Consider the following 9,918-nt stretch of genomic DNA (forward strand, 5'->3'; position numbering starts at 1 on the left):
TTTCCCTGGCTTCCCCTTGAGAGTTGGACTATCATAAACTCCTCAAAGCAAGACACTGTTGCCTTCTGAGCTGCTGTTGCTGGACTCTGGATGTTCTTGCCAAAAGAAATGGGATGTCTTCCAATGTTTTTTTGTTTTGTTTTTTAGAAATTTTTGACATAGGGTGGATGCACTCACCAGAGAGACAGAAAGCAAGAAATCACACCTCCAGGGGAGATGGCCATGCTCCAATCCCCTTTCTTCCATTCTTCTCTCTGGATTCTGGGTGTGCATACACACATGCCTGGCATGAGTTTCAAACTGCCTAATCCAGGATTCAAATTGCAGTCAACAACATAGGAGTCCAACACCTTAACCACTATGCCCTGTTTGTCTTATAAAACTATCAGAGGGAGTATGTGCTCACTGGAGAGAAACAGAGAAAGAGAAAAGAAAGGAAAGGAGAGGGAAGAAAAGGGAAGGGAAGGGAAGGGAAGGGAAGGGAAGGGAAGGGGAGGGAAGGGAAGGGAAGAAAGAAGAGAAGAAGAGAAGAGATGAGATGAGACGAGACCAGACGAGATGAGACAAGATGAGACGAGATGAGACGAGAAGAGAAGAGAAAAAAGAAAAGAAAGCACCACTGCCCCCCCTTCCTCCATGGAACATGGCTTTACCTCAATATTTTCTCCTCCATTTCTTCCTCCTGTCAGAATTTTTGACATGAACACATATGTGCCTGGCATGTTTCTCAAGCTGCAAGGTCTGGGACCCATATTATATAGCTGGCCATGTGGAATCCAGTGACTCCAAAAACCATGCCTGGATGTCTGGGCTGGCTCAACTTCTTCCAATGTTGATGACTACAAGAGAAAGCCAAATTCACCCTCCTCTGGAGACATTGGGCTTTTGGCTCATCCTTCTATGATCTGTGTCATTATGTCCCATCATGCTTTGGAGCACAGTCTAACTGCAGGATGACACACTTAGCTCAGACCACCCCAGCTTCTCTGTACTCAGCCCTTACTTTCCTGTACTTTCCACCAGAGAAATTTAATGTAAAATAACACACTATTCACCTCAAGAAGCCTCTATTGCCAAGAGCATCCAGCTCCCATTCAGATCCTCTCAGTACTTCTTTTTCAACAAGAACAATCTAGTGACCACACGCGGTAATGCAAATCACATTTCCTTTCATCTGAATTATTTCAATCTATCCTGTACTTAATTTTGTGATACCCTTGTTGTTTTCACTTTATTAAATAAAAATTTTTTGAAAAAAATATTTTTTGGAGACTCATGCAATTTTATTAACTTATATTTTAAGTTGAGGACAGACTACTCTCCCTATTCTAAGATATTATCCAAGTGACCTAGAAGAATCATGTCTATAAACATTAATCTTGCTGTAATATTCCACTTTGGTCTAGTGATCGCAGGCAACTCCTTACCTTTTACCTGGCATCGCCAGACAAACAGCAAGGCCTTTGTCCCTGCAGTAAATCCAGACATTCTTTTCTACTGACACCAAGTCTCTTTGAGACAAAGATTTGCATATCTAACCTTACTAATCTAAAGAATTTTTAAAATCACCTATAACTAAAAGCTTCGACTTTAGAGGTCTTATTGTTTTGGGCCAAGTCAGTGAGAAGACTCCTTACATTGACCCACAATTGTGTCTTTATCCCTGGTTCTCAGAATTGAATAAAAGAACCACTGCATCTAAGCATCCTGAAGCATTTTTGTGTTTCAGGGCCTTGATCACTCTCTCTGCGCTTGGGATAAACCATATTAATGATTACTTTACAAAGCATGGTTATTTCTGTTAACAAATTCCTGACTCCAAGCCTCTAGATGATAAGACATTGATTTTTGTAACAGCAAAATTCATCTCTGCTCTAGTCCATTCTGTTGCTAAAACAGAAATGCCCGAGTCTGGATAATTTATGAGAACATAGGTTGGTTGAGTTCACAGTTTTGGAGGCTGAGAAGTTTAAGGGCATGGTGCCAACATGTGGTGAGGGTCTTCTTGCTACACCAGAACATGTCAGAGGGCAGGACTGTGGGTGTCTGTGTCCGTGTAGCTGTACTCCAATCCCATTACATTTCCTTATTCCAATATTCAGGTGTGTATAGGGCCAACCTGATAACTTTATCTAATTTTAACCACCTCTCAAAGGTTCTACCTCTTAATCCCATATCCAATTAAATTCCCAACCTTTTTAAACCTTCATAACGGCTCATCAAATTTTAACACATGAATTTTGGGGAGATACATTCAAATCTTAGCAGTCTCATTTACAGCGCATGGAATAAACTTCAACATTATTTCCATGGAGTTACTAACACTTAAAATATTCAAAGCATAGATACTGGCATGGATAAATCCCCTAACTAGTTACTACTTTTTTTTTTTTTTTTAACTAGAGCATTAGTTGTATCCCAAGGGGGAATGTCCACAAGGCTAGTCTGTGTTGCAGCCCATATTGTTATGTTTTTATGGCTATTTTTTGTTCCAATTTATTTTAGCCCTGAAAAAAATATTCTGCTTAAAAATTAAACTCAATAACATGTGGTTACAGCAGAGGAATACTGGGCCCTTCTTCTGGCTCATTCTGCATTGTTAGACAAACCACCCAAATAGGCTAGCCTACACACCCTTTCTGTTTTCCACTGACACTACCTTAACCCTTTCAATTTCTAAAATTTAATGACTATTCAAAATCATAACTGTCCCAAAAATCATAAAGCACATGCCATATGCAATAAATGATGCACCAAGCCTTTAAAGATGACAGATCATACTGAAAAGCATTAGCTGTTTCCTCAAATACTAACATTCTGTTAGAAAACAAGAAAATGTAGCCTTTATCTTCCCTAAAACTTCAGTTTTATAGCCCTAAGAAAGCCAGCAATGTCCTTAGACAAAAGATGCCAGCACTAGGCAGGTCAGTTTAGGACATTAAGTCTAGACTTAATGTGTGTCCCTATAAACCTCTGGAAAGTGTAGTTGACAAAGTTCATTTTCTACAGCAGCCTCTGCCCCAACCCCCCCATCCCTGTAATAAGCTTGCAGGTGAGTACACATTTCCTTCTTAATAAATACTATTGAGTATTTCTTAAGAAATGAAATACTCAAAAGATCACAGTTCCCAGGCAAAATTTAGTATTTGGACCAATAGAATTATATATTTTTTTGTTTTTGTTTTTGTTTTGTTTTGTTTTGTTTTTTTATTTTATTATCATCATAATCTTCTTTCTATTACACTAGATTACATATAACTTTACATTGACTTCCATTGCTTTTTCAAAAGGGAATGCCATGCATGTCAGTCAATACAGAGATATCAATCTCCCCGCTTTATCATTCAATATCTTTTCCATGCTTTTCCCAATAATTATTATTATAATTTTTTAAACAGTCAATCACTATTTCTCATTTTGCTTATTAAAAAGACTTCGCAAAATTTAGTATTTGGACCAATAGAATTATATATTTTTTTGTTTTTGTTTTTGTTTTGTTTTGTTTTGTTTTGTTTTAAGTTAGCAAGAATGGTCCATCCACAATGGCACACAAGATCCAGACAACAATCAGAAGGCTGGTGGCTACTAAGAAGTAGAAGGATCGGTTCTTGGGACAACTTGAACATGCCAGGTGCAGTTTCATGTACCTGAAATCCTACTGAATTGAGAGGCAGGGGCAAGAGGATCATGACACAGTGAGACTCTGTCAAAAATACTTCTCTCTCTTGGGACCAGCAATTGGCATAATGGCTATGTCGCTGGACTCCCACGTAGTCGACCGTGGTTCGCGTCCTGGACTCAGTGGCTTAAAACTCACGTCGGGGGTGTGTGCGTGTATGCCCAAGATCCTGAGAGGAGAACAGAGGAAGAGGGATTGTGGTGTGGCCATCCCCCCGGGGGGTGATTTCTCACTTTCTGTCTGTCTCTCTGTCTCTCTCTGTCTGTCTGGCGAGCGCACGCGCCCTATAGCAAAAATCTCTCCAAAAAAAAAACACCTCTCTTTCCTCTCTCTTTCTCTCATAAAGGAAAAAAAAGTTAGCAAAGGTGGGATGAGCAGAATATATATTAGATTGTTGGAAAAGTCATGCCACATTTTTGCATAGAAAAACATAGAAGAAATATGTCATGACTTTTCCAACAACCCAATATGTGAAAGCTCTCAACTCTTTTTTATTTTTTTTGAAAGTTTTTTTTTTTTTTTTTTTTTTGCTATAGGGTATGTGTGCTCACCAGAAAGACAGAGAGAGACAGAAAGGGAGAAATAACCCGCCCTGGGGGGATAGCCATGCCGCAATCCCTTCTCCTCCATTCTCCTCTCCTCTTGGGATCTTGGGCACTCATGCAGCAGTTCCCAGTATCAGTTTAAGCCACTGGGTCCAGGACTCAGTCCAGGACCACAGTCAACTACATGGGAGTCCAGCAACATAGCCATTACACCAACTACTGCTCCCGAAAGCTCTCAACTCTTATATTTCACCAAATGAACACATGTAGGTAAACAAACAAAATCCCTTCCCTATCATTTCATCACAAAATGAAATTTTTAAGAACAATTTCTAAATTAAAGCATTGTCAATACATTTTTAACTTTATAAAACTCCATACATTTATCGTTCTTATGTTTCTTCTTTTGCTACAAAGTGATGAAAACTATAACATAAGTGATTCCTGAAAGCCACTGAACTGGATACAATTCTTTCCAGACTTCTATAAGAAATTCATAATGTGAAAAACTCTCAATGAATGACTGAGCAATGAGAAAAAGGATTGAGATGCCATACCAAAGAAAAGAGCAGAGGCCAGGAAGACAGTGCTGCAGTGGACTGGGGAAACGAAGTCTCCAGGACAAAAAGGAAACATAGGTAAGTCAGCTATGCCACATCTTGCCACAACTTCTCTACTCAGCACACCACCTCTGAAGGTTCTCTAGGTTCTCAGACAAGGAAGACTATGAGAAATTGCTGGCATGGCTTCCACCTTTCTTGAAAACATTTCTTCAAGGTATCCCAGGTGGTGAGGACTATAGACCTGATTCCTCCAGAACCAAGATGCTAGACTAGATAGTTGCCTCTGAAAGTGAAAGAAGAAGCAGACTAAAAGAAAGCCTACAAGCAGTTCAGAGTTGCTTTGCTGTGTAGTTCATTCACCTGGGACTGAGAAACAGGACTCACACCATGACTACGTTGGCTATCGGATGTCCTCATTGACACCGACAACAGAAGTTGGCTAAAAGCAAATGAATCATAGGACATTGTTCCAGCTGAGGAAGAAACTTGGTAGGGGAGCAAGGTCACTTTATCTCAGCTCAGAAAACGAGACTCAAAAAATGCCTAGTGGCATCCTGCAGTGGTCCAACAGAGAGGAAAATTACCTTGGAGATCATGCTTCCAGAGACCAATATGATTCAGCACAGCATTCAATTACCCATCTTCTAAGCACTCCCAGATCAAAAGTGAAAGAGATGGTCCATGACTAGCTGATCAGCTCATTCCAAACCCCCCAAGTCATAGCAACTGGTATAGGAATGGGCATATGCCCTCAGCCAGATAAATGACAGTAGAGTATGGGACATTTTAGAGTTATGAAAGAGAGACTCCTATTGTGTCTCTGGTGTGGTAGACAAAATCCTAAAGAACTATTTAGGAATCACTGTACCCTGATTGTTCAATCAAACTCCAATCTAGATACTGCCTCTGCATCTGTGAGACATCAGGAGATTTATTATTATTAATTATTATTATTATTATTGACTTAGGTCTCCTGAATCCTGATTGGAAAATATTCTAGACTTGAGATATGTCAATGTCTCATTCACTTTAAGCCTTGGTCTTAGTTATCCCCCATGCCCATGTAGTTAATAAGCATTTATGAATCAGAAAGATGTTTGAAAGATGAATAAAAATAAATTATTTTCACTCTTGCCACCCATAGAATCTCATTCCTGGCTTTAGTTCTAAATGAAAAAAATTAGATATAGAAGAAGACAACTCAGGCGAATGGTAGGAGGTTTAACTGGTTTTTCAGAAACAAGCTCTTACAACTTTGACCTTGAAGCCAAGGTCAAAAACTGGAAGCCACAGACTGACAAAAAACAAACAAATGGAAAAAAAGTAAGACTACAGGAATCAAATTCATACTCAAGCTGAGTGGGAACAAGAAATCAGTGGGGATTTCAGCCCATGTGGAAGCATGGGAAATACACATGGAGCTATGTCACACCATGAATTACCATGCTAGATGTCAAGAATGTGTCAAATAACAGCTGTGGAACCACACTATAGCCAAGCCCCATTTGTCAGTGACAGAGCAAGTGGAAACGGAAGTTCGAACATAAGAAATGAAATATGAGGTGTGAGATTTGGGGAAAATATACTGTACATATGTAGTATCTTATAATTGTAACTATGTATATACAACTTTAGGGTCTATGAAAACATCCAAAAAATACTTGCAGACTGCGCTTCTCATGAAGGTTTTTTTCCCCTGCTCTTGTTTGTTTGTTTGTTTTAGGTTTTTGCCTGAGGCTTGCCAGGAGAGATAGAGAAAATCAAGGAAAGACAGAGAGGAAAAGTAAGAAATCACCCCCTAAGTAGGATGGCTTTGCTACAATCCCTTCTCCATTCTCTTCTTGGGCACCAGGAGAGAGAGAAAATGAAGGAAAGCCAGAGAGAGAAAATGTAAGAAATCACCCCCTAAGTAGGAAGGCTTTACTGCAATCCCTTCTCCATTCTCTTCTTGGGATTTTGGGCATGCACACACATGCACCCAGTGAGATATTCAAGCTGCCAGGTCCAAGACTCAAACCATAGTTGGCCATGTGGGAATATAGCATCTTAACCACCATGCTACCTGCTGGCCCCTCAAGGACTCTTTTTTTATTTTAGACAAGCATGACGGTGTGGAATGAAGAGTGTAGATTAAGAACTGGTGGATTCTCTTTAGAGAGTTATAGGGCTGGGAGGGGAGGGGTTAAATAAATAAAGGAATAAAGAGCAATGAAGAGAGCCAACACAACAAAAAATCTATTGCATTTTATGTATTCTATTGCCCATTTAGAGATTAAAAAAAAAAACCTGTAAAAAGCCAACTTTACAAAGAGGCCATAAAGTAGCTCATTAATGATAATATTTTAATAAATACAGTCAATAACAACTGATCATAATAGTCAAAACAAGAAACAAACATGATAAATAATAAATAAACATATAATAAACAAAGTAAATAATATCTACAACTATATACCAAACACGGATGAACCTCACAATATAATGTCAAGCAAAAAAAGCCAGATGCAGAAGAGGATGCATATCCACATATCAAAAACTCAAAAATGGACCAAACAAATCTATGTCAGTCTGAAGAGGAGTTATCCTCACAGGGGGAGTAGTAACTAGAAGGAATCATAAGCAACCATGTAAATGCTGATTGCCCACTTTCTAAGAATTCATTCAGTTGTAGACTCATGATCTGTGTGCTTTTTTGTATGTATTTTCAATTTTCATTAACAATAACAAAGCAATGTTTTCCATTAATGTTCCACAGGACTCTGTCACCAAAGAATGTTAGTAGTTAGTTATTCCACTAAAAAGGTTAGTATTCACTATGTTTGAGAAATGTTCGGAAAGATGGAAGTAAACAGATTCCTACTCTCCAGGATGTCCCCATCAAGGAGGGTGAGGGCTTCTCCTTACAAGGCCTCTGCCCACTCACACGGTGCACCTTCAGGGTTCTCTAAGGTCTCTTCTAGTCTCCCAAATTTTGACCACACATAAACTGCATGCAAGAACATGGGTCTGCACACACATTTGACCTCCTGACCACAGCAAAATCTCTTTGCACACGTGCTCACTGTCTTCTACCAGTCTGGATCAGCAGTGCCACATTTTGCATGGAAATATGTACATTTTTAGAAGATTTTATTTGTTTTATAATTTCTTATTCACATTTAATTGTCATACACCTTTGTGGGATTCAATATACTTATTCAAAGCATGCAGTGTATGATAATTAAATCAATGACATGCATTCTTATTCATCATCTTCAACAAAGATCATTACATTACGTTGTGCTTCTTCCTTTTTCATCCCACTAGGGGTTTTTTGTGTGAAAAAAGAATACATATATAGATGTATGTACATACATATAATTATGATATAGATAGACGGTATAGATATAGATATGATTGGCATGCACATTTAAAGGAAGCACTGCCTGGTCTTTCATATGCACGTCTTCATTCAGTGCTCTTGTGTCTATGTAATCCCAGAGCAGTGAGCTGGCACATTTCATGTCATTTGCAAATACAATACAGCAAAGGAATACAGAAAAGCAGATTTTCAAACAGAGCTTATCACAACTGTGATTTAGGAATTCACAAGTAATCTCAGCATCTCCTAGGTTTCCAGCTCAAAAATCAAGAGTTTATCCCAAATGCTCCTATCACGAGTTGACTCAAAATCACCCAATTTTTCTAGTCACTTATGTCAAAACAAACCATTGCTTCTTTACAAACGTTTTGCTTGTTCACAGTAGGGCAGACAGCTGCATCATTGATGCAGGCTCTCGCCTCTTTTCTCTTAAACTATTTTTCACTCTCGTTACCATGAATGAAAGTGTGAATCTGGGGGTTGTATCTATGTGCACACACAAAAACAAACAAACAAAAAAACAGCATTCTGTGTTCTTTTTTTAGGACATTTTCCACAACTTTAGCTATTTAATTTGGTTTAACCAGGCAGTTGGTTTCCCTTTAGCTATTCATTTCTACCAAGTTCCACCAAAAAGAAAAAAGATAAAAGAAAAAAAGAAAAACAATCACCTAAATTTAATTAAATATCTTATTTTATTTTATCTTATTTTTGCTTTTTTGGATGCATCTTCAAAAATGCAAAATAAACTAACTATCTGCCTCCAGTCTTTTCATTCTGTTTCCTATAATTCTATAATCAGATATACCACATACCACCTACAGCTCCTTCATCTACAATGAGGACAAGAAAAACCAGACAAGGTATTCTAAACCAATGTCTTAAGCCAAGGCATTTATAATAACAGATAGCCTAATTATATTATATTGTTTCCAACAGCAGAATTAAATTATATATTTCAAAGAAATTCTAGAACAAGCTAACTAACATTGTGATGTCCAGTTTAGTGGGAAATCATTTGGGTTGGGAAAATATGGCTTTGCATGTCTCAAAGCATACTGAGAAGACTATACTGGAAGTAGCAAACTACATTACGTTCAGTGGACAAACAGTAAGTATGATTATGTGGAATGCAAAAGCCATTCAAAAAAAAAAAAGAGAGAGAATGAAAGAGATGCAGATAAAGTAAAGTTTAGAGAACATTTTACAAATGTTGACTGTCACAGTGACTGTTATACAATCCTAAAGCAAAGTTAAAATCAGTATAATGAAATGACTGCTAGACTTGGGTTAAGTCCAAGACATAGTGAGCTGTCTCAAAAATAATAGTTTACATGTGTTTGCTCCAGAGTAAGGAAAAACATTACCAACCGAACAAAGAACTACAAGCATGACAAGGTCACTTAAGAGCAAAAATACTTAAAGTTTTAATCAGAAAGAATCCCTAGTACTATAAACAAGAATGATAAATCCATGATTGACTGATCCAAGTTCATGTAACTAGCAATGATTGTACCCACCTCATTTAAGTCTTGCTGAGTTTCAAAAGCATCCTTTGGCCAAATGACAGCCCTCTGGTCTACTCTATAAAATATAAAGGAAAATTATTTCCATTTAACAGAAACCTTTCAACAATGCACATTTAAAGCTGGTGGCTACAGACCTGGACTTCTGTTAGAAATTCTTAGTGGTGTGCCACTGCCTATAGAATGAAATCCAGACTCCTGACGATGGCTGTGACACATTACACTTAAACCCTGACGGCATTCC

At 38.2% G+C, this 9,918-nt stretch overlaps 1 protein-coding gene across 4 annotated transcripts in view; it reads right to left on the reverse strand.

Annotated features, from left to right (window-relative positions):
• The window catches only part of FAM13C (family with sequence similarity 13 member C), a 139,432-nt gene that overhangs the window by 66,268 nt on the left and 63,246 nt on the right, over positions 1-9,918 (reverse strand). For all 4 annotated transcript variants that reach the window (XM_014587272.1, XM_006147063.3, XM_006147062.1 and 1 more), the window contains one exon: positions 9,669-9,732. In XM_014587272.1, coding sequence (XP_014442758.1) covers positions 9,669-9,732 — 64 coding nt within the window. The remainder of the gene's footprint in view (positions 1-9,668; positions 9,733-9,918) is intronic.

The sequence above is a fragment of the Tupaia chinensis genome, unplaced genomic scaffold, assembly GCF_000334495.1.
Source record: "Tupaia chinensis unplaced genomic scaffold, TupChi_1.0 Scaffold000199_1, whole genome shotgun sequence".
In the NCBI taxonomy this organism is placed as follows: Eukaryota; Metazoa; Chordata; class Mammalia; order Scandentia; family Tupaiidae; genus Tupaia; species Tupaia belangeri.